At 35.9% G+C, this 26,278-nt stretch overlaps 1 protein-coding gene across 2 annotated transcripts in view; it reads right to left on the bottom strand.

Moving 5' to 3' along the window:
* The window catches only part of LOC136039107 (unconventional myosin-Vb-like), a 99,045-nt gene extending 74,970 nt beyond the window's left edge, over nucleotides 1-24,075 (bottom strand). For both annotated transcript variants that reach the window (XM_065722592.1, XM_065722596.1), the window contains exons 1-4: nucleotides 23,927-24,075; nucleotides 10,613-10,717; nucleotides 5,832-6,000; nucleotides 1,107-1,257 (exon numbers count right to left, since the gene is read on the bottom strand). In XM_065722592.1, coding sequence (XP_065578664.1) covers nucleotides 1,107-1,257; nucleotides 5,832-6,000; nucleotides 10,613-10,717; nucleotides 23,927-23,953 — 452 coding nt within the window. In that variant the 5' untranslated portion in view covers nucleotides 23,954-24,075. The remainder of the gene's footprint in view (nucleotides 1-1,106; nucleotides 1,258-5,831; nucleotides 6,001-10,612; nucleotides 10,718-23,926) is intronic.
* Nucleotides 24,076-26,278: the final 2,203 nt, after the last annotated feature.

The following is a 26,278-nucleotide window of genomic DNA, read 5'->3' as shown; positions in this document are numbered from 1 at the left end:
TCACTAGAACTTTTAATTTTAGTTTTAATGATTCCTCTCGCGAAATTCTAGGACCACTGGATCAATACAATCACCCCTGGAAAAAAAAAAACAACAAAAAAACAAACAAACACGCATCCATGATCTTTCTTCTGGCAAAAAGATACAAAACTTCCCGTTTGTTCAGATAGGAGCTTGAAACCTCTACAGTAAGGTTCTCGAATACACTAAATCTGAAGATGTGACTTTCATTAAGATTCTATGACTTTTAGGGGGTGTTTCCCCCTTAAATCAAAAATAAGGCAATTTTTCTCAGGCTCGTGACTTTTGATGGGTTGGATTAAACTTGATGAAACTTATATATTTAAAATCAGCATAAAAATCCGATTCTTTTGATGTATCTATTGGTATCAAAATTCCGTTTTTTTTTAGTTTCGGTTACTATTGAGCCGGGTTGCTCCTTGCTTAAAGTTCGTTACCACGAACTGTTTGATTTAATATTTATTCATGAGTTATTATGAGTATTATAAGCTATTTATTATCGTCCTTTTCCTGAGAGGAAAAGTGTTACTTTGTAGTTTTCAGTTTTCTTTTTGTTTATTTCCTATACTCCTCTGTATATATTCATGTATGTAAGAGGCATAAAGAAATTATTATAATTAATTATTAAACTGAACGTCAATTTTAAGAAATACAACTTTTTTCAAAACGTGAGCCTTTTAAATGGATAGCTCTTGAAAAAATACTGATAATAAAAAAAAGACTTTGCTCACAATATCTTGTTATAAATTCTAATATTTGACTTATTATATATTGGCATTTGACGTCAGTCAACCTATTTTTATGTGTCCAGGATTAAGAGAAATGAAGTACTATACTACATTTCATTTTATAGTTTTAATAAAAAAAAAAAGGAAAGAGTTTAGTTTAAATCAACAGTTATGGTCTTTTTGGAAGTAATAGAAAAATAGCGAAATCCAGCAGTTTAGGCTATTGGTACATAAACATTAAAATAGAGGGTTCTCTCTCTCTCTCTCTCTCTCTCTCTCTCTCTCTCTCTCTCTCTCTCTCTCTCTCTCTCTCTCTCTCTCTCTCTCTCTCTCTCTCTCTCTCCTTTCTCCACATACCTTTCGAGTTGCGTGTAGGCTTCTTTGGCCACAGAATATACATGGGGGTCAAGATTTCTGTCCTGATTTTCATCATGGTGGTAGGCCTGAATCGTGTAGTCGTCGTAAATGCCCAAATCTCTATAGGGATTTACTGCGACCAAAATTATACCTAAAAACACATTCCACTAGAAAAGCGTCAGAATCAATAGTTTACTCAAGAAATTAATAAACAAACTAAACTGGAACGAGACTCAGTTATTATGGAGGGAAAAAAATTGATTAAACTAGAAATGTTCCAAGTTAAAAGTCTGAAACTTTACATAGCCCCATTTTTATCCAAAAAAGTTCCATTGTCTTTCCATTGCAACTTTTTACACCGAGTTCGAAAATAGAATCTTCACTTTTCCATTGCCAAAATTTTTGCGCCATAATTTGAAAGTTTTATTTCTGTACAATTGTGGTGTTTTGGCTTGTTCAAAACCAAAATAGGTATAAGCCTAGATAACTCACTGGACATTAGGAAACATATTAAGAAAATTAAGTAAAAAAAAACAAGTTTTTTAAATGAAAGTAAGGAGAGACATTAAAACTTAAAACGAACAGAAATTACTCCGTATATGAAAGGGGCTTTTCCTTCTCAACGCCCCGCTCTTTACGCTAAAGTTTAACTTTTTCTCTTAACTCTACATTTTAAAACAGTAAAAAACTGTAAAAGGAGGAGGTGAGGCCCTCATATGGGTAATAATTTCTGTTCGTATTAAGTTTTAATGCTGCTGCTTACTTCCAGCTGAAAAAAAACTTTTTCATATTTATTTTTTCATTTTTTTTTTAAGTAATGCTAGTAAATCCTGCGCCCCCTTCATGGAAATTTTCTTCCCCCAAGACAAATTCCTCGATGGAAAGTTCCCCCAGCATATCCCACTCTTCTCAACCCCTGCCTCCAACCAAAAAATCCTCCTGAAAACGCCTGTACACTTCCCAATAATAATTACTATATGTAAGCACTGGTCGAAGTTTTGAACTTGTAACCCCTCCCACGGAGACTGTGGGGGAGTAAGTCGTCCCCAAAGACATAGTTATAAGGTTTTTCGACTACGCTGAATAAAATGGCTATCTCAGAATTTTGATCCGTTGACTTTGTTAAAATAATTAGCGTGGGAGGGGGCCTAGGTGCCCTCCAATTTTTTTGGTCACTTAAAACGGGCACTAGAACTTTTCATTTCCGTTTTTGATGTAGCTATTGGTACCAAAATTCCATTTTTTAGAGTTTTGGTTACTATGAAGCCGGGTCGCTCCTTACTACAGTTCGTTACCACGAACTGTTTGACAATTCTTACTTCATAATATGCAGAATAATCATAGTTAACATATTTTTCATTGGGATAACCTATATCTTCACTGATTTCATTGTTTTACACTTTTTCTACTAAATTTCAAAAAAAAGCATGGATTCGATAAGAATTTTCAAAACTAAACATAGACTAAGAGAATAGACACAAAAAATTGAGAATTTTGGTTTTTAAAAAATCCCCCTGCAAAATTCGTTAACTATGATAATTCCTTATATTATGAAGTAAGACTTATTTTCTTAACATGTTTTCTTATTTCTAGTGAGCTATTTAGCCCTTTACCTAAGAATATTTTGAAGGGTAATCTCCGAGTGGAAATTTTATGCTGACATCAAAAATGTCGTCTCCATAATTTTTAATAATGAAATTTTGAAGTTCATTGGAGTTCAAGGCATTCCAGCGTAAAACTTTAAGCATTCCATTAAAATACTTTTAAAAATTATGGGGGGGGGGAAACATCATAAAAAGTTAAACTAGGATCGCATGGTTTTATGTGCAGGACAGAAAAAAAAGTTTCAAATTGCTGCACAGAGTTAAACAAAAGGCGCACGACCAAGTTAGTACCTATCTTCCACTTGTATTGAAATTATATAAAACAAGTTTTTCCAGTAGAAAAAAAAAGCGAAGTTAAGGCTGAAAACTAATAGAAACTGTCTTGTAAATAAGGAAAGGAATCACTTCCATGAACATCCCTTCCAGTCACTTTTCCACTTTAAGATACATTCTAACAAGTAATTCGTAGAAAGCTTATTAAAATAGGAAAAAGGAAAGTAATCATGAAAAAAGTCAAACTTTGGCATAAAAAGTTCGAAATTGAAAGGGCAGTAACCCCCTCATGTGCAGGATAATTTATGTTCGTTGAACAAGTTTTTGACACAACTCTTTAATCACAGATTATCTATTGGGTTTCAATAATTGAATTTTATGCATCAATAATTTGTTATAATTTTATTGGAAAAGAACCTGATTTTATTTATGCATTTATTTATGTTTGTGCTTACTACAATATATATGGTACCCTAGAAATAATGGAGAATGTCGTTACATCAAGTTTGAAGTTTTATTAGAGTGCATGGCCTTCACAAAACTTGCTTTCTATGCAACAAAAATAAGATATAGGGAAGGCTAAATTTGATCATCATTTTGTTCTGAAGGACTTCCAACGGAAAATTCGGACACTAAACTTCACCATTTGTTGCTTCTATACCCCCTCGCTCCAACAGGATCCGATGACTTGTCCATTAATATTTAAAATACAACTGTGCAATACCCTCTCACTGTTCTTAACACATGAACGGCCCATACCCCCCCCCCTGCAGCTACCAAACAACAGCGAATATGATCACAAAAAAAAACACCTATATTAAGTCCCATTGTAAGAGATGGACAGTATTTCCAACTCCATTCTGAAAACAAAATTATCTGTTAGTTTTTGATAAGAGTCTTCTTGTGATTCATATCACGGCTAATTATCAGCATGATGAAAAGACTTGACGATAACTCATCATTACAAAGGCTACTCAAAAAAGTGGCTAAACTTGGATCAAGAAACAATATAAAGTATTTGCAATAACCTCCCGGTTCGCTGACAACAATAAGACTGACAGCATAAAGTATGAAAATGTTCTTCATTTTTGGCAAGTTTTCATCGAAATCAATTATAGACGTGCATTGGGGCCAAACAAAAAGCAGGTGACCCTCAAAAGGGGTGAGAGGGGGTCACAAGGAAGGACTTAAAGGGATACTGGAAATTCTTGAGAGGCTGTAAGGAAGGAGGCTTTGAATAGATTGAGATGTAGGAGGATCGTGCGTAGCTGTGCTGGCCTTAGGCTCCATGATCCTGCAGTTAGTTGTTAATAGTTATAGTAGTAGTACACTCTAATTTTACATATTACGTTAAAAGCATAACACAGTAGAGAAGAAAAGAATAGGCTACACAAGATGAGAGATTAAGACAGGCTTCTAAGTAATTCCTACGAACTATGGTTCCTATATGTTCTTAGTAGCGTCTTATTTCACTAATTAATCAAGCATTTACAATATAATAAAACCTCAACGAATTAAATTATTTGCAGGAATTTATATTACAGAAATATTATATTCAGAGAAATGACAATAATAGCTAATATAGTAGCTTATTATAATAGCACTAATAGTTAAACATATAGACATTGAGCTATCTTATTATTCTGAATTTTTTCAATATTCTCGTTAAATATAGAAAAATATCTTGGTTTTTAGAAAATAAAAAACATCACAAAAATTCAAAGGTTAAGAGCCGTTTCAAAACTATCAATAAGCTAGGTAGGTCACGAGTCAGGGCCATGTCATATGCCAAAATTATCTATAACCTAAGCAGGTCATATGGTTAGGTCACAGCCATGCGTCTGGAGAGCTAGCGGTTAAACAAATTCCTAAAAGAACAACTGGATTCCAGATGCCAGGCGGGCTGAAAGACGCCCGATCCTGCTTCAAGTACAAGTAAATAGGTATGGCTAAGCTAGTCAGTAGCGTTGGCTACAAGCAAGTGAGTCACAGATTAAATAATCAAGTAAGGAAAACATGTTCCGGGAAAAAAGCTGAAGGAAATAAGGAATTTAGGTTGACAAAAGGAGTTGAAATTTTGAATTATAAAGACAACGGGTATATTGCTATATATACCCGTATATAATACGGGTATATATATATATATAGCTATATATATATATATATATATATATATATATATATATAGCTATATATATATAGCTATATATATAGCTATAGCTATATATATATATATATATAGCTATATATATATAGCTATATATATATATAGCTATATATATATAGCTATATATATATATATAGCTATATATATATATATAGCTATAGCTATATATATAGCTATATATATATATATATATATATATATATATATATATATATATATATATATATATATATATATATATATATATAGACAACGGGTATATATATATATATAGCTATATATAATTGCTATATTATACTTTCACTTAAAGACACAACAATAGTTCTATAATAAATGAGATATAGGTCCAAAATGGTACCTTATAAAGAATCAAGCTTCATACTCAGTAAGTAGCGTTCATACCTAACTGTAGCTGTACCAATTGTTTACCCTTTTGTATCCCAGGTATATCGGCTTACACATTTTTTCAAGGTATCAGTTTTAAGCTTGGATAAAAGTTTAAGCTTGGATACCTATTTCCAGTTTTTTTTTCTCAATAAAAAATAGGAAGAAAACACTTTACTGTCCATGGAATTGAAAGAAAAAAAAAGATCCAAAAAATAAAGACTACTTTTGCATAGTTATATCGTTATTTAAAAGAATAAATGAATTTAATTTCATAAATACGCTTAAGATACTTACCACACCTAGTATAAATGATATTATCATTTATGAATCGCTGTTTTAGGGAGTTAAGAATCGCTGGCTCGTGGAGGTAGGAGAGTCCAGTAAGATCGTTTGTACCAACAAGAAAGTCAGGGTTACAAAGAAACGGCAGCTCTTTAACATCTTTCACATGTATTTCTTGTACCTAAAAGATTTGGGCTACTAATACGAAACCTTATAGAAAAAATCAGTCACATTATTTGACGGTCTTTACCGAGTTACTTTCAATTGAGAAATCTTGTTTTTTTATTATTTAATTCCTATTCGTTCTTTACAGTATACCCGTTTCATCATATAATAATAAAAAAGAATTACACAAAACAAGTTTTTAAAAGAAAAGTAAAGAGCTCCATTAAGCCAAAAATGAGTGGACATAGTCAAATAGTCTCCCAAGCGTATAACTGCCTAAAATCACTATCAATAAATAAATGAAATTCAAAACGAACAGAAATTACGATAAATAGCCGAGTCAAACTCAAAAATAGCAAAAATTAACATTAGTACGGCTGAGAACCCCCATGCCTTCTCAAGACCAAAACAAAATTTTCGTTTTACTGAAAACAAAATACGTTTGAAATGTTTTCAATTTTCTTACTTTCATGAATAAAAAATAATCAGAACTGTAAGGATTAAATATCAGTATATGTCAATTAAACTGGGAATCCGCGGTCATTGTTTTTTAGTTTGTGTTGTTGTTTTTTTTTCAGTAGAGTGCAGATCCTGTTCTGGTCCTGAGAAGGTAAGGGGGTTATCAGACCTACTCATGTTAATTATTGCTCGTTTTGAGTTTGAGTCGGCTATTTATTGTAATCTCCGTTCCTTTTGAGTTCCGTTTATTTATTGATAGCGATTTGTGGTAGCTTTACGCTTGGAAGATTATTTGACTTTATTTTTGCTCATTCTTGGCTTAATGGAGCTCTTTATTTTTCTTTGAAATATTAACCAAGTGACATATAGCAATCGCCAATTCTGTCGGTCTGTCTGTCTGTCGGTCCCGGTTTTACTACTTTAGGCACTTCCAGGTGAGCTAGGACGATGAAATTTGGCAAGCGTATCAGGGACCGGACCAGATTAAATTAGAAAAAGTCTTTTCCCGATTTGACCATCTGGGGGAGGAGTGGTGGGCCGGTTAATTCGGAAAAATAGAAAAAATGAAGTATTTTTAACTTACGAACGGTTGATCAGATCTTAATGAAATTCGATGTTTGGAAGGATATCGTGTCTCAGAGCTCTTATTTTAAATCCCGACTGGATCTGGTAACATGGGGGGTGGGTGGGAGAGGGGAACCTAAAATCTTGGAAAACACTTAGAGTGGAGGGATCGGTATGAAACTTGGTGGGAAAAATAAGCACAAGTCCTAGATACATGATTGACATAACCGGCACGGATCCGCTCTCTTTGGGGTAGATGGGGGGGGGTTCATTCTGATAAAATATAAAAAATGAAGTATTTTTAACTTACGAACGGGTGATCAGACCGTAATGAAATTTGATATTTAGAAGGATCTTGTGCTTTAAGGCTCTTATTTTAAATTCCAACCAGATCCTGTGACATTGGGGGGAGTTCGAGGGGGAAACCGGAATTCTTGGAAAAATGTGAAAATTTGGGTATTTTTATCTTACGAACAGGTAATCAGATCTTAATAAAACTTGATATATAGAAGGATCTTATGTCTCAGATGCTCCAGTTTCGACTCGAATTGGATCCGGGGACACAGGGGGCTGGAGGGGGGAAACAGAAATCTGAAAAAACGCTTAGAGTGGAGAGATCGGGATGAAACTTGATGGGAAGAATAAGCACAAGTTCTAGATACGTCATTGAAATAATTGGAACGGATCCGTTCTCTTTGGAAGAGCTGGGAGGGGGGTGTTAATTTGGAAAAATTAGAAAAATTGAGGTAATTTTGAACTTAAGAACGGGTGACCGGATCTTAATGAAATTTGATATGTAGAAGGAATCCATGTCTTAGAGCTCTAATTTCAAATCCCGACCAGATCTGTTGACATTGGGGGGAGTTGGAGGGGGAGATCGGAAATCTCTAAAACGCTTAGAGTGGAGGCATCCGGATGAAGCTTGGTGGATAAAATAAGCAAATTTCGTAGATATGTGATTGACGTAACCTTACTGAATTTGCCCTCTTTGGGGGAGTTGGGGGAGGGGTTCAGTCTTTGGTAGAAATTTGTAGGCGTGTCAGGGAGCTGCACAAATCGACTTGATAAAGTCGTTTTCTCAGTTTCGACCATCTGGGGAGCTAAAGGGAAAGGAAAAATTAGAAAAAATGAGGTATTATAACTTACGAGTGGGTGATCGGATCTTAATGAATTTTGATATTTAGAAGGACATCGTGACTCAGAGCTTTTATTTTAAATCCCGACCGGCATTGAGCTTCTGATTTTCCTTTTAAATTTATCTATTGATTCTTATAATTTTGTTAGAGCTCATACCATATGAGCTCTTGGCTCTTAACTCTTCTTGGCTCACCCGTTCGTAAGTTACAAATACCTCATATTTTCTAATTTTTCCGAATTATTCCCCCCTCCCCAAATCCACAAAAGAAAGCGGATCCGGTCCGGTTATGTCAGTCACGTATCTTGGACTTGTTTTTATTCTTCCCACCCAGTTTCATCTTGATCTCCCCACTCTAAGTATTTTCCAAGATTTCCAGATCCCTCCCCAGCTGCCCCCCAATGACTGGATCCGGTAGGGATTCAAAATAAGAGATCTGAGTTACGAGGTCCTTCTAAATATGAAGTTTCATAAAGATTCGGTCACTCCTTTTTAAATTAAAAATACGTCATTTTTTAAATTTTTCAGAATTAGCCCTCTCCCCCCCCCCCAACTCCCCCAAATAGAGCGGATTCGTTCTGATTATTTCAATCATGTATCTAGGACTTGTGCTTATTTTCCCCACCAAGTTTCACCAAGATCCCTCCAATCTAAGCGTTTTCCAATATTTTAGGTCCCCCCCCCAAATACCCCCAAAGTCACGAGATCCGCTCGCGATTTAAAATAAGAACTCTGAGATATGATATCCTTCCAAACTTCAAATTCCATTAAGATCCTATCACTCCTTCGTAACTTAAAAATACCTCATTTTTTCTAATTTTCAGAATTAACCCTCCCACCCCCCTACTCCCCCAAACTGAGCAGATCCATTCCGGTTTTGTCAATCACGTATCTAGGACTTCTGCTTATTTTTCCCCACCAAGTTTCATCTCGATCCCTCAACTCTAAGCGTTTTCAATGATTTTAGGTTCCCCCCTCCTCAAACTCTCCCCAATGTCACCAGATCCGGTCAGGATTTATAATAAGAGCTTTGAGCCACGATATCCTTCTAAATATCAAATTTCATTGAGATCCGACCACCCGTTCGTAAGTTAAAAATACCTCATTTTTTTTTAATTTTTCAGTAATCCCCCCCCCCAACTACACCAAAGAGAGCAGATCCGTTCCATTTATGTCAATCATCTATCTAGGACTTGTATTTATTTTTCCCACCATGTTTCATCCCGATCCCTCCACTCTAAGTGTTTTCCGAGTTTTAGGTTTCCCCCTCCCAGCTCCCCGCCCCCGTCACCAGATCCGGTCGGGATTTAAAATAAGAGCTCTAAGACACGATATCCTTCTAAACATCAAATTTCATTGAGATCCGATCACCCGTTCGTAAGTTGAAAATACCTCATTTTTTCTAATTTTTAAGAATTACCCCCCCCCCCCCAACTACCCCAAAGAGAGCGAATCAGTTCCGATTATGTCAATCATGTATCTGGGACTTGCGCTTATTTTTCCCATCAAGTTTCATCCCGATCCCTCCACTCTAAGTGTTTTCCAAGATTTTAGGTTTCTCCCCTCCAACTCCCTCCAATCTCATCAGATCCGGTCGGGATTTAAAATAAGAGCTCTGAGACACAATATCGTTCCAAACATCAAATTTCATCAAGATCCAATCACCCGCTCAGAAGTTAAAAATACTTCATTATTTCTATTTTTTTGCGAATTAACCACCCCCCCCCACTCCCCCCCCCCCAGATGGTCAAATCGGGAAAACGGCTATTTCTAATTTAATCTGGTCCGGTCCCTGATACGCTTGCCAAATTTCATCGTCCTAGCTTACCTGGAAGTGCCTAAAGTAGCAAAACCGGGACCGACAGACAGACAGACCGACAGAATTGGCGATTGCTATATGTCACTTGGTTAATACCAAGTGCCATAAAAACTAAGCAAAATTCCGTACCTATCATAAATCTTACGGCAATAATACCGTAGACCCTGATTTTGGAACACAGAACTTCCAAGTATTTTTTACTTTTCTTTTCAAATTTTATACATAAATACTTTCAGGAAAAATGAAAAGAAACTCGAGTACACTTATTCAAGTAAATATTTGAACAAGAAATAACTATCTCGATACCGTGAAAGTTAACAATAAATGGGGGACCTCTTTTTCTTACTGAGTGGTGATATAAAACATTTTTTAATTAGAAAAAAAAATTATAGATATCAGTGATCATCAGGACGTGAAACACACACCCCGTGCTAAACACACGAAACACATTTAGATATGAAGATGTACAGTTTTGAGAATATTTTAAATCAAGAATTTTTGAATCTTTTAATTGTCTCTACGGACTTCAACTAGTCAATCGAATTATTTAAACTTTTCAAAGTCTTAACATTGAGCAGAATTGAAAATAACATGTTATTGTACAAAAAAAAATATAAATAGCGTTACAAATTTACTTCTTATTAAACTTACCTTGCCAGATTCACTTTTTACTAGCAATTCTTTCCCATTGGACTCTTCAATAATGGTCGCTTTTTGCCATACATTGGTTGGGCAGCTAAGCCAAACCAGCGTACCCTAAAAGTTAAATATAAGAGTTATCTGAGAGAATAGTTATTTATTGCAAAATACGCCTTATTAAGAAAAATATGGCGATTAGTCCAACTAAATCGAGCCTTATTGTCTTTCTAAGAGAAAAGAACAATTCTATTAATAGTAAAATACTAAATAAACTAAAATAATTAAACTAAACTAAAATAATATTAATTAAACTAAAATAGTAAATATTAAAATAGTTAAGTATTAATTGTAAAGGATATAGTAAACGCTGTGACTGTATATGATAAAAGCACCTCATAGGTGAGGCATGTTGTCAGCAGCCCGAAATTTCTCATGAAGCCTTGTCTCATGGTATTTTTGCTAGCTCAGTCAAAAGCCAGATTTTACTGTTATTAAATAGCAAAAACAGTTCGTTTCAAAAAACTTGAAACGAACAGAAATAATTCTGTGTGTAAAGTGGGCTGACCGTTTTTTCTACCCCTTGCTCTAAACACAATCAAATGGGTATTGTGTTTTAGGAGATGTTCTTTAAGAATTCGGACAAAAAGTCAAACTACAGCGGACAAAGCAAGGTATTGAGGAGGGGGCAGCCCCACTCATGTACAGGATAATTTCTTTTCTTTTTCACTTTTAATGTTGTTCCTTACTTCTAGTTGATAAACATTTGTTGTTGTTTTTTTATTTAATTTCTGATGGTTATCAATCATCCAGGAATCCTCCCTCCGTGAACTTTTTTTCCGGAAATACCCCAAGCGGAAATTTTCTAAGAAAAAAAATCCCGAAGGGGAATTTTTACCGCAAAAAAACCCATCCCCCGCGCGTAAATCCCTCAGGCAATTTCAACCCCACTGAAAATTTCCCCTTATGGGAAGTTATAGCCTTGGTAGACACCAAGATGAATTTGAGAGAAACTTTCCATGAACACTTTAATACTAAACTGGAGAGTCTAAAATTTGACAATGTAGAAGATGGATAGAATAGTTTTAAGAAAACAGTATATGAAGTCTCTGATAATGTATTAAGGAAGAAAGTCAGAAACGCAGCTAGGAATGTTAATAAAAAGATTTATGTTTAATAGAAACGAGAAGGGGATTGTATAACGACTATTGGAGTGAAAGATCATATGAAAATAAGAGGAATAAAAAGAAAGTGGATAAACCATTAAAATATGAATCAAGGAAGTTTGAAGTGTAATATCTGGAAGATGCAGTTAAATGGCATAATGGTAAAATATTTTACTGGCACATTAATAAACTGAGAGGGACTAGTCAATCTGGATTCGGCCGAAGTTAAATATAGGTGAAGTTAGTAGTGAGAGTGGCGGGAAAATGCTCAACTCCAGTGCAATCTTTATTGGGACTAAAGCAGGGTTGTGTGCTGTCACCGAAATTGTTTAGCCTTTATTTAAATGATGCCAATGAATTTTTCGTTAAGAACAATGCACCAATGATATCGATAGATTTGCGTAAACTGTGCTTACTACTATTTGCTGACGACATCGTATTACTGGCTGAAACAAAGGAGAAACTGCAACAATTATTAGAGATTACGGAGGTTTATTTGGAAGAGAAGAAGTTAATCCTGAACACATCGAAGTCAGTGGTGATGGTATTTGGTCGTAAAGCCATGGAAAGTGAAGATGTGATTTTTTTTTTCTTTAAAGGTGAAACTATACCAGTGAATAATGAATTTGTTTATCTTGGGGTAAAGTTTACTAGTAATGGGAAATTCAGTGGGCATCTGGATCTAGCGAATGCAAGGGGGAGGAAAATTAGCAGTGAAATAGCGAGGAATAGTCTTAGACGGGTGAGAGACATTAGAGTAAATGAGAGGATTTGGACAAGTAAGATAGTACCGGCGATGCATTATGGAGCAGAGATCTGGCTATCGGAAAGGTCCAAAACTTGAGGTGGTTATGATGAGATATTATAAGAGGATGTTAGGACTATGGGATTCGTTTAGTAATTTGATAATCCAGGGGGATTTAGGGCTAGTATCGCTGCGATCTATGAGGCTAGTAACCATGGTGAGATATTGGGTTAGGATACTGGGTATGCAGAGATTTACGGTAGCAAAGGCAGCATACTCAGAGGCGTTGAGACAGAATAGTAAAACAGGGTGGCCGGCGGAGATTAAGGATATCTTAGATAAGTGTGGATTAGGGGATTGGTGGAATGAAGGAAAGGGGATTATGGGTATGGAGGAATAGTAATAAGGGAGGTACAAGAGAGGTTGAAGAACCAAGAAATACAGATATGGTGGGCAAGTCTGGATCGTTCAGGGTCGTTAAAATTGTATAAACAGATAAAGGGTAGTTGGGGGGAGGAGGTATTTTGGAAGGCTGGGTTAAATAGAGAGGATTTGAAGGCTTATTTGGATTGGAGGGGAAATGGATTTTTGATTGGGGAGAAAAGGAAGTATCAAGGGAGAAGAGGGGAGAAGGTAGAATCTTTTGCTTGTCTTATGTGTGGATCTCAGGATGAAAGTTTAATACATTTTTTGTGTGAATGTGTGGAATTGAATGATTGGAGGCGAGAGATAAATTTAGTTAATTTGTTGTTTGTTTTTTTTATGTAAATTTCCTATGGCCCACGGGCTTTTTCTGGAATAAATTATTATTATTATTATAATGGGGTTTCAATTAGTGATAAGGAAAGAGTTAAAAAGAGATGGGCAGAACATTGTGAAGATGTGCTAAACCATAATAGGGTTACAGGAAAAGATTAAAAAAGTTTGTGACAATTTGCAGGTGAAGGAAGATTTATTTTGAGAGGATGAATTAGTGACAGCGTTAAAAAGATTCAAGAATAATAATCATCAATGCGCTGAAAGTGTGGTAAATGAGTTTCTTAAATATAGTTGCTCTGAGGTTAGAATGAGCAACTGATGATTATGAATAAGATTTTTGGAAATGGGGAAAGTACCTAGCCATTTTAGGAAAACTAATTAAACCCATCTATAGGAAAGATGATAGGAGTGAGTTCCCTCTAACCGAAATATTCAATAAAAGATCAGATTCACACGTATCTGCGTAACTCTGGTAACACAAAAATTAATTTCCATGTTCATATTTTTAAACTTAGAAAATGTACAGATGTAGATGTAGAGAATTTTTTTTATTAAGTCTAGTCTTGCCCACGAAATTTACGAGCCTGAGAAAACTCTCTTGATTTTCAAAAAAGGGGGATAACCTCCCTAAAATTCGCAAAACCTTAATGAAAATTGCACCATCGGATCCAGCATATCATAGAACTCTATTGTATAGGTTTCAAGCTTTTATCTGCAAAAATGTGGAATTTTCGACTTTTTGCTAGAAGAAAGATCGCATCACGGATGCGTGTTTTTTTTTCAGGGATAATCGTATGGACCTAGTGGGCCTAGAACGACAGGAAAGGTCTCATTTTAGCGGAAATTAAATGTTCTAGAGTCCTTTTTAAGCTACCAAAAAACTTGAAGGGCAATAAGGCCCCCTGCCACGCCATTTTTTCCCAAAATCATCCGATTAGAATTCTGAGATTGGTAATTGGTTCAGCATAGTTGAAAGGCCAAATAACTATATCTTTGGAGAAAAAACTACCCTCGGCAGCCCCTGGGGAAAGGTTTTTAAGTTATAAAATTTGCCCATTGTTTACGGATAATATTTGTTATTGGGTCGCATGTATGTACTTTTTGGGTGGGGGGGACGATTTTCTGCAGGGGGGACTTTGCAGGTGGAAAATTTTCCATGGAGAGGGAATTTTCCAGGGGGTGAACTTTTCAGGGGAAATTATGTAATGGCAAAATTTGCCAGAATTTCTATTCGATCTTTCTTTATATGTTTTACTTTCTCTTTACGAACTCAATTTTACGCGAGGAGGTGTTAAGGGTAATTGTCCGAGATAAATTTTCACTAGGGTTGAATTGTCCAGAAGATATTTCCTTGGGGAGGAAGATTTTTCCGTGTAGGTGAAGGCAGATTTCCGTGCTTTATTTGAATTGAATAAAAAAAAAACAAGTTCTTTCGACTGAAAGTAAGGAGCGACATCAAAGTTCTTAAAACGAACAGAAATTACTTCGTATATGAAAGGGGCTGCTTCCTCAACAACGCCCCGCTCTTTACGCTAAAGTTTGACTCTTTCTCTCAACTGCTTTTCAAAACATCGAAAACTTTAGCGTAAAGAGCGGGGCGTTGATGAGGAAGCAGCCCCTTTCATATACGAAGTAATTTCTGTTCGTTTTAAGTTTTAATGTCGCTCCTTACTTTCAGTTGAAAAAACTTGTTTTTTTTTTATTTAATTTCTGAACGTTTTTGAATCAATGTATGTTTTGATTTTGGCTCTCCGCAGAGGAATAATTAAAACGAAATTTGCATATTTATTCATTATTTTTTTGGCTAAATGGCTTTCTCATAATTTTGATCGAATGATTTTGAGAAAAAAAGAGCGGGGGAGGAAGCCTAGTTGCCCGCCAATTTTTTGGTTAATTAAAAAGGCAACTACAGCTTTTAATTTTTTACGAATCTTTTTATTAGTAAAAGATATACGTAACTTATAAATTAGCTTACGTAAATAATTTTTTATTCTCATGTTTTTATTACACATATGAGAGGGTTCGCCCCCTCGTCAGTACCTCTCTCTTTACACTAAATCTTAAATTTTGTCCCAATTCATTAAGAATGACCCCATAATCACAAAAGCCGTAGAATAAATAGTTGACATTACTAAAAATACTTTAGCGTAAAGAGCGAGGTATTAGGAGGAGGTGAGCCCCTCATATGGGTAATAATTTTTGTTCGTTTTAAGTTTTAATTCTGCTCCTTACTTCCAGCTGGAAAAAAAACTTTTTCATATTTATTTTTTCATTGTTTTTTTTTTTAAATATGCTAGTAAATCCTGTGCTCCCTTCATGGAAATTTTCTTCCCCCATGATGAATTCTTCGATGGAAAGTTCCCCCAGTATATCCCCCTCTTCTCAACCCCTCCCCCCAACCAAAAAATCCTCCTAAAAACGCCTGTACACTTCCCAATAACCCTTACTATATGTAAGCACTGGTCAAAGTTTGTAACTTGTAGCCCCTCCCACGGGGACTTTGGAGGAGTAAGTCGTCTCCAAAGGCATAGTTATAAGGTTTTTCGACTACGCTGAATAAAATGGCTATCTCAAAATTTTGATCAGTTGACTTTGGGAAAATAATTAGCGTGGGAGGGGGGCTAGGTGCCTTCCAGTTTTTTTGGTCACTTAAAAAGGGCATTAGAAATTTTCATTTCCGTTAGAATGAGCCCTCTCGCAACATTCTAGGACAACTGGGTCGATATGATCACCCCTGGAAAAACAAAAAACAAACAAATAAACACGCATCCGTGATCTGCCTTCTGGCAAAAAACACAAAATTCCACATTTTTGTAGATAGGAGCTTGAAACTTCTACAGTAGTGTTCTCTGATACGCTGAATCTGATGGTGTAATTTTCGTTAAGATTCTATGACTTGTAGGGGGGTGTTTCCCCCTATTTTCTAAAATAACGCAAATTTTCTCTCCATTTTTTAGAGTTTTGGTTTCTATTGAGCCGGGTCGCTCCTTACTACAGTTCGTTACCACGAACTGTTTGAAAACGATCAAAAATCAAATAAGAAAAACAAGTTTTTTTCAATTGAAAGTAAGGAGCAATATGAAAACTTAAAACGAACAGAAATTATTACGAATATGAGGGGTGTTTCCCCCTCCTCAACACCTCTCTCTTTACGCTAAAGTTTAAATTTCGTCCCATTTTGTTAAAACGACTCCTGAAACATAAGGGTCGTTTAATTAGAACAATAAGTAACTTTTTTGAAAACACCGAAAAACTTTAGCGTAAAGAGCGAGGTGTTGAGGAGAAGGAAACCCCCTTCATATACGTGATAATTTCTGTTCGTTTTAAGTTTTAATATTGTTTCTTACTTTCAGCTGAAAAAAGCTTGTTTTTTTTATTTAATTTTTTAAGACAAGAATTGGGGAGAGGACGAATTGACGAATCAACCAAATTTTTAAAAACATCACCATCATTTTATTTATAACCCATATATGTAACCCATACAAAAATCTGGGTAGAAAGCCCAGAAAAAACAAGAGCTAAGAGCTCATATGGCACTTGTGACGAGGTTGGAAGAGCCAAGAGCCAACAGCTCATATGGTATGAGCTCTTGCAAAATTCTAAGAATCAATAGATTGCTTTGAAGGAAAATCAGAGGTTTAATGCTGGTCGGGATTTAAAATAAGAGCTCTGAGTCAAGAGGTCCTTCTAAATATTGAAATTCATTAAGATCCGATCACCCACTCGTAAGTTAAAAATACCTCAATTTTTCTAATTTTTCCTCTCCCTTCAGCCCCCCAGATGGTTGAATCGGGGAAAACGGCTTTATCAAGTTAATTTGCGCAGCTCCCTAACACGCCTACCAATTTTCATCGTCCTAGCACGTCCAGAAGCACCAAACTCACCAAAGCACTGAACCCCACCAAGGAGAGCGGATCCAGTCCGGTTACGTCCATCACGTATCTACGACATTTATAAGCGTTCTCCAAGATTTCGGGTTTCCCCCTCCAACTACCCCCAATGTCAAAAGACCTGGTCGGGATTTGAAATAAGAGCTTTGAGACATAACTTCCTTCTAAATATCAAATTTCTTTAAGATATGATCACACGTTCGAAAGGTACAAATACCTCATTTTTTCAAATTTTTCCGAATTACCCTCCCCCCCCCCGACTCCATCAAAGAGAGCGGATCCGGTTCGGTTATGTCAGTCACCTATCTTGGACTTGTGATTATTCTTTCCACCAAGTTTCATCCTGATCTATCTGCTTTAAGCGTTTTCCAAAATTGCCGCCCTCCCCCACCCCTGATGACACTAGATCCGGTCGGGATTTAAAATAAGAGATCTGACTTTCGAGGTCCTTCTACATATGAAATTTCATTAAGGTACGACCACTCTTTCGTAAGTCGAAAATACATGATTTTTTCTAATTTTTTAGAATCAACGCTCCCCTCAACTCCCCCAAAGTGAGCAGATCCGTTCCGGTTATGTCAATCCCTTAGCTAGGACTTACGAAGTCCTTCTAAATATGAAGTTTCATGGAGATCCGATCACTCCTTCGTAAGCTAAAAATACGTCAGTTTTTCTAATTTCAGAATCAACCCCTTCTCTTCCTCCCTGAACTATCCCAAATAGAGCGGATCCGTTCCCAATTATGTCAATCACTTATCTAAGACTTCTGAAAATAGCGACGAAGACCACACTGCCTTTCCATAACAAACAAATACAACGTAGAGACAATAGGGAAAATTTCAAGACAGTGGAAATTATTTCTGTAGATATTTCGGCCCTATGTCCAAGGGCCGTCTTCAGCACAATACAAGAATAAGAGAGAAACTATATATATATATAAAAGAACTTACATCAAATTGTGAGGATTAAAAACTAAATAATTAAAAACACTTTTTAAAACTTTTTTTTATATAAAAAATATAGCCCTAGCATCCTTACTTCAACGAAGTTCAACCAGGACTGGCGAAAAGAATGAAATGAAAATATAAGCTCATTCAAACTGAAGAGAATAAAATGATTAGATGCAATTTCTTAAAGCTAATCTTGCTTGTTTAGCAGCCTGTCTCAAAGGCCTTTTCGTTGTTGGTTCAGTACCATTGTAAATCGGTTTAGTAAAATATTTTGTTAGATCATTTTTAATTAAATTTGAGTATAAAGAATTTAGTGAGTATTCCCCCAAGTCCCTGTTCAAAGAAATATTTTTATTTATTTTGAGATTAATTTCGATTGATTCTCGAACCACCTGTTTTATTCCCAAATCATTACTAATGAGTGAAGAGTTTTCAAAATGTATAATGTGGGATGGATTATTAAATATATGCCAACCTAAAGCAGAATCAAAGGAGTTGTTGGAACTACTTGATATTAAGGCCTTGTCTATGTCATTTTTATGCTGTTGTAACCGTTTATCTAGATTCTGATGGGTCCTGCCGACATAGTATTTTCCGCAATCACATGGTATTTGATAGACCCCTCTTTGGCGAGTAACTGGGGTCTTATCTTTACCCGAATTTAAGAAATTGATGATTTTAAAATTATTAGTAAAAACTACGTACAGATTATTTTTTGTGCAAATATTTTTTAATTTTGTTGTGATCTTTGGGATATACGGAAGATAGACAATATTTGAGGGCTTATCAGTAGCCTCACATTGTGAAGTATCTTCTTCGATTTTACAAGAATGTCTTTTTATTCTACGGTTAATTATTTTGTTGACAAAAGGAATTTTCCCTATTGTCTCTACGTTGTATTTGTTTGCTAAGACTTCTGCTTATTGTTCCTACCAAGTTTCATCACGATCCATCCACTCTAAGTGTTTTCCATGATTTTAGGTCCCCCCAATGTCACCAGATCCGGTCGGGATTTAAAATAAAAGCTGAGACACAATATCCTTCTGAATATCAAATTTCATTGAGATCCGATCACCCGTTCGTAAGTTAAAAATGCCTTTTTTCAAATTTTTCAGAATTAACCCTCTCTCCCCCCCCCCCCCGAACTACCCCAAAGAGAGCGGATCCGTTCCAATTATGTCAATCACATATCTAAGACTTCTGCTTGTTTTTCCCACCAAGTTTCGGTCCCTCCACTCTAAGTGTTTTCCAAGATTTTAGGTTTCCCCCTCCCAACTCTCCCCAATGTCGCCAGAACCGGTCGGGATTCAAAATAAGAGCTCTGAGACACGATATCCTTCCAAACATCAAATTTCATTAAGATCTGATCAACCGTTCGTAAGTTAAAAATACTTTTTTCTATTTGTTCCGAATTAACGGGCCCCCCACTTCCCCCCCCCCCAGATGGTCAAATCGGGAAAACGACTATTTCTAATTTAATCTGGTCCGATCCCTGATATGCCTGCCAAATTTCATCATCCTAGCTTACCTGGAGGTGCCTAAAGTAGCAAAACCGGGACCAACAGACACACCGACAGAATTTGCGATTGCTATATGTCACTTGATTAATAGCAAGTGCCATAACAAATAAACAGACATCCGTGATCGGTCTTCTGGCAAATCCTTCCAAACATCAAATTTCATTAAAATCTGGTTGGAATTTAAAATAAGAGCTTTAAAGCACAAGATACTTCTAAATATCAAATTTCATTGAGATCTGGTCACCCGTTCGTAAGCTACAAATACCTCAATTTTTTAAATTACCCCCCCCCCCAACTCCACCAAAGAGGGCGGATCCGGTCCGGGTATGTCAGTCACGTATCTTAGACAGGTTTTTATTCTTCCCATTCAGTTTCATCCTGATCTCTCCGCTTTAAGTATTTTCTAAGATTCCCCCCCCCCCCAATGACGCTGGATCTGATTGAGATTTAAAATAAGAGCTTTGAGACACGATATCCTTCTAAACATCAAATTTCATTGAGATTCGATCACCCGTTCGTAAGTTAAAAATACTTCAATTTTTCTATTTTTTTCGAATTAACAGGCCCCCCACTCTCCCTCCCCAGATAGTCAAATCGGAAAAACGACTATTTCTAATTTAATCTGGCCCGGTCCCTAATACGCCTGCCAAATTTCATCATCCTAGCTTACCTGGAAGTGCCTAAAGTAGCAAAACCAGGACCGACAGACCAACAGAATTTGTGATTGCTATACATTATTTGGTTAATAGCAAGTGCCATAAAAATATTCTGCCTTAACATCAGATGTTCAATTTTCAAGAATAAGCTATACAACTGACTAACCAGAGACTGTTTTTTCTTCTTTTTTTTTGCTATGCTTCTATAGTAAAAGTGTAAGACTAAAATCGAGGGAAATGCATTACTCATGAGCCTTGGCTATTTTATATACATATGTGACTACAGTGTGGCCTGGCCTAACCCGTGTGATTTTTATGGCACTTGGTTATTAACCAAGTGACATATAGCAATTGCAAATTCTGTCAGTCTGTCGGTCCCGGTTTTGCTACTTTAGGCACTTCCAGGTAAGCTAGGACGATGAAATTTGGCAGGCGTATCAGGGACCAGACCAGATTAAATTAGAAATAGTCATTTTCCCGATTTGACCATCTGGGGGGAAGTGGGGGGCCCATTAATTCGGAAAAAATAGAACAATTGCAGTATTTTTAACTTACGAACGGGTGATCGAATCCAAATGAAATTTGATATTTAGTAGGATATCGTGTCTCAAAGCTCTTATTTTAAGTCCCGACCGGATCTGGTGACTTTGGGGGGAGTTTGGGGTGGAGGAACCTAAAATCATGGAAAACGCTTAGATTGGAGGGATCAGGATGAAACTTGGTGGGAAAAATAAGCATAAGTCTTAGATACGTGATTTACAAAATTGGAACGGATCCGCTCTATTGGGGGGGGAGTTAATTCTGAAAAATTTGAAAAAATGACGTATTTTTAACTTAGAAATGAGTGATCGGATCTTCATGAAACTTCATATTTAGAAGGACCTCGTAACTAAGATCTCTTATTTTAAATCTCAACCGCATCCAGCGTAATTGGGGGGGGGGCAGTTGGGGGGAACCGGAAATCTTAGAAAATACTTAAAGCGGTGAGATCAGGATGAAGCTGGATGGAAAGAATAAAAACATGTCAAAGACACGTGACTGACATAATCGGAACGGATCTGCTCTCTTTGGTGAAGTTGGAGGGGGGGGTAATTTTGAAAATTGAGGTATTTGTAACTTACAAAAGGGTGGTCAGATCTTGATGAAATTTGATATTTAGATGGGTCTTGTGCTTTAAACTCTAATTTTAAATTCCGACCAGATCCTGTGACATTGGGGGGAGTTTGAGGTGGAAACCATAATTCTTGGAAAACGTGAAAATTGGGGTATTTTTAATTTATGAATAGGTGATCGGATCTTAGTGAAATTTGATATTTAGAAGGAATTCATGTCTCAGAGCTCTTATTTCAAATCCCTACCAGATCTTTTGACATTGGGGCGAGTTGGAGGGGGAAATCTTGGAAAACACTTGGAGTGGAGTAATTGGGATGAAGCTTGTTGGATAGAATAAGCAAATGTCCTTGATACATGATTGACTGAACCGTACTAGATTTGCTCTCTTTGGGGGAGTTGGGGGGAGGGGTTCAGTGATTTGGCGAGTTTGGTGCTTCTGGACGTGCTAGGACGATGAAAATTGGTAGGCGTGTCAGGGAGCTGCACAAATTGACTTGATAAAGTCGTTTTCCGTGATTCGACCATCTGGAGGGGGCTAAAGGAAGAGAAAAAATTGGAAAAAATTAGGTATTTATAACATACGAGTGGGTGATTGGATCTTATGAATTTTGATATTTAGAAGGACATTGTGACTCAGAGCTCTTATTTTAAATCCTGACCTGCATTAAGCCTCTTGATTTCCTTCTTATTGCCTTATTACCTTATTACTTATTATCTTATAAATCTTATTACCCTTTATACTAATGACTCAAAACTAGTTGGAAAAGCAGCTACTCCCTCTGACTAGCAATCAATTCAAACAAATCTTGACAGTCTTGGAAGATTGGCTAACATGTGGCTTCTTGCTTTTAATGTTGACAAATGCCATGTCAATTATTTTGGCAAACACAACAAGCATCATAAGTATTTCCTTCAAGAAAACTTCTTTTCTGCTGTTTCTGATGAAAGAGATCTTGGGATTATTGCTGATCACAAGTTAAAGTTTAGCAGCCATGCTAAATCTGTTTTATCTTCTGCAAATAAATCTCTCAGTATCATAAAAGGAACCATTCCTAGCCAACACCCAATAGTTTTTATGAAGTTATATAAGGCACTTGTACAACCACATCTGGAGGCCAGAGTGTCATTGGCCATCCCTTAAAAAAAAAAATAAGAAGTTGCTTGAGGATGTCCAGTGTCATGGCACTAAAAATGGTTAGAAGGATAAACAAATTCCCATATGAAGAAAGATTACATTGTTTGGACCTGCCAACACTGATATACCAGAGAAAAAGGAGTGATATGATTTTAACAAAAAAAAATCCTTTCTAAAAACACCCTTCCTAGTCTCTGCACAGCCCTTGCATTCTGGTACTAGAGGACATTCAATGAAGCTTCCCATGAAGCATTCCATAAGTAGACATAGAAATCATTTCTTTAGCCAGAGTCATCAATCTGTGGAAACAATTTCTACAACTTAAACCAACACATTCAAGTCCCATCTTGATAAGGAATGGCTCTGCCAGGAGTTCCTTTACAATTGGGAAGCTTGATCTAGACTCTGCATGAGTCTAGATCAACAACTATATCCCATACCAAACAAATTTTTTTCATCACAAGGATGGAAAATCCTTATATTGCTCTAAGCTGTGATTTAAGATAATTATATATAGAAAGAGCATAATGGAAAGATCAAATGGTTTGGTTCACTTTGGTTTTACTTTTTAGCTTACCTTATAAGCCTACTTGAGTTGGGAGGAGGATGATGTAGTTAATTTTTCTCTGGGCACCACCAGTTCTAAGAACAGCTCTGGGCCTACACTATGTTTCACCAGTAGGCTAAAATTCTAGTTTAGCTACTCTTGGCTAATCTTGGTTAAAAACTCTTGGCTAAAAAGCAACTTCTTGCTATCTTGGAAAGGGGTTAGGTTGTGAAAATGAAACTTTCAGAGATGGGTCTAAAGGCTAAAGTATGTCCCAGGAAGATATTTTGAAGTACCTACCTCCACTCCTTCTCCCTCTAGAGGGCCCTGAAATTTGCCTACATGACAATTTGAGTTGTCATGAGGAACAGCTCTGGGCCTAGGCTATGTTGCCTACAAATTTTACCCTATCTTGAAAAGGGATTTGGTTAGGAAAAAGAAACTTTCAGTAATGAATAGGGTCAAAAACATACTCTGGGAAGGTATTGCTAAGCTTCTAGGCTATGTTAACTCTCTTCTAATTTCTAAGTCCTAGAAATTTGCTTAGGCCTACTTGACAGGTAGGCTACCTAGCCTATTGAAATTCTGACTAAACAAAAATTTTACCTTGACTCTAGCCAGGCTATCAATTTCTTTTTCTCTGGTTTTAGTTCTGAAAATACCATTCCTGATATTTGGGTAAAATTTCAAAATTTAGAAAACGTATTTGCAGATCTTTGAAACGTCTCTAGGATATTAATCCAAACCTCAAAAATTTACCCTATTGAATCTTGACCAAACTAGGTCAGTGTCCTAGGCCAGTTTTCAACTTCATTCCTGATCTAGACAGTAGGTTATCTTACTCTTACCTTGGTATATAGCTGCCACGAAGTCATTTACTTTTGAGCTTCACAATTCGAAAGCTTGATCCAAACTAAGAAACTGATCAGGCATAAATGATAGCATTCAATGAAATGAAAGAATTGAGCAGAATTAATGAAATTCTTGGTAGCACTGCCAAATGAACGGCACAAAATAATACACCTGTAAGAGCCAATATTTCGGTATTTTCTATTTTCGGTATTTTCTTTTTTCGAGTGAAGTTTAGCTCCTGACGACAAAAACGATACAAAATTTAGGGTTTTGTAAGCCCAGGAATACATATATATATATATATATATATATATATATATATATATATATATATATATATATATATATATATATATATATATATATATATATATATATATATATATATATATATATATATATATATATATATATATATATATATATATATATATATATATGTATATGAAAGCTATCTCAAAATTTTTATCGGATTCATTTTGGAACAATGTGGTTTGGGGGAGGGGGGAAATAGTTACCCTCCGAACACTTTACAGTCTTAAAAAAAAGCCATAAAACCTTTTGATTTCCAATTGAATGATTTCCCTCTGAAGTAAGTACCACTACCCCTTCTTCATGAAGTGCTTCTGGGAAAAAGAATAGCAATTCTTCGAAACTTTACGGCTCTTTACTGTAGGCAAAGCTATTGCTTTACCTCTGGTTAATTAAGAAAACAATTTAAAGAAAATTAATGAGCCACAACTAAGACGAGCAATAAAAAAGTCAAATAGTAATTTAAGCGTAAAAAAAACTTAAATCGCCATCAGCAAATAAGAGAAACCCAAAAAAACAGAAATAATCACGATAAAATAAAAACACCTATAACCACGATAATATATGTAGGTTATAAAAAATAACCTATGCCCTGTAAAGATCAAAACATAACTTAAGTTTTACTGAAAAAAGCTTTTATTTGCATTTTTTTTGTCACAACAAAACTAAAAATAATTCTTTTTATTTTCATTTGCGCTTTATTTACTGAAAATAAAGCGCAAATGACACTTTGGTTTCTAGAAGGCGTAATGGGAGTTATCCCTTATATTATATGTTGTAGATTTTGTTCGTTTTAAGTTTAACTTGATTATTTATTGTCATTCAGATGAAAATTTACTAGATATTTCCTAGGGTAATTGCCTACGGATTGTATTGGGGACCTACGGATTGTTCTGGGTATCCGGCTGACTGACCGTAGTAGATTGAAAGAGTATTGTGGTATAATCCCGCTATCTAGGGCTATAATGAAAGAAAGGTTGAGATGGCTAGGCCACGTTTTGCGAATGAAGGATGACAGATTGCCGAAGATTGTCCTTTTTGGCAAACCGTCTGGGGCTACACGGAAAGCAGGTTGTCCTTGTCTAGGTTGGGAGGATGTCATAAATAAAGATTTAAAGGAAATGGGAACTTCCTGGGAGGATGTAAAGAGGCAAGCCTTGAATAGGTTAGGTTGGAGGATGAGCTTGCATAGCTGTGTTGGCCTCAGGCGGCTTGGTGCTGCAGTAAGTTGTTAGTAGTAGTAGTATGTGTTGTAATTTCTGCTTGTTTTTTGTCTTCTTTAGTATTAATAAGGATATACGTTTGTTTTAGGCTAGAATTACTATTTGACTTCATTTTATCTTATCTTCATTTTAATACTGTTCTTTATTTTTCTTTGAAAAATTTTTCGTGAAAAGATTTTTTTAATTGATTTCTTTTCGCTTTAATTGATATAGATTTTTATTGTCTTAAAGAAGAATTATTAATAAATTTTTTTTTTGTTTTTTCCAACAGTTCGTTTAATGAACTATAGTAAAGAGCGACCCGGCTCAATAGTAACCGAAACTCTAAAAAATGGAATTTTCATATCAATAGTTACATCAAAAGAATTGCATTATAATATTGATTTTAAATATATAAGTTTCATCAAGTTTAGTCTTACCCATCAAAAGTTACGAGTCTGAGAAAATTTGTCTTATTTTAGAAAATAGGAGGAAACGTCCCTAAAAGTCATACAATCTGAACGAAAATCACACCATCACATTCAGCGCATCAGAGAACCCGAGTGTAGAGATTTTAAGCTCCTATATACAAATATGTGGATATTCGTATTTTTTGTCAGAAGACCAATCATGGATGTGTGTTTATTTACTTGTTTTTCTTTGTTTTGTTTTTATTTCTTTTTCCCAGGGTTTATTTTACCGAACCAAAAGTCCTAGAATCTTGCAAGAGGGCACATCTAACAGAAATTAAAAGTTCTAGTGCCCTTTATAAGGGCACCTAGGCTTCTTCCCACGCTAAGTTTTTTTCGAAAGTCACCGGATCAAATTTTGAGA

The sequence above is a fragment of the Artemia franciscana genome, chromosome 2, assembly GCF_032884065.1.
Source record: "Artemia franciscana chromosome 2, ASM3288406v1, whole genome shotgun sequence".
In the NCBI taxonomy this organism is placed as follows: domain Eukaryota; kingdom Metazoa; phylum Arthropoda; class Branchiopoda; order Anostraca; family Artemiidae; genus Artemia; species Artemia franciscana.
The sequence above is the reverse complement of the archived record's forward strand: the minus strand, read 5'-3'. Positions and strand labels throughout refer to the sequence as shown.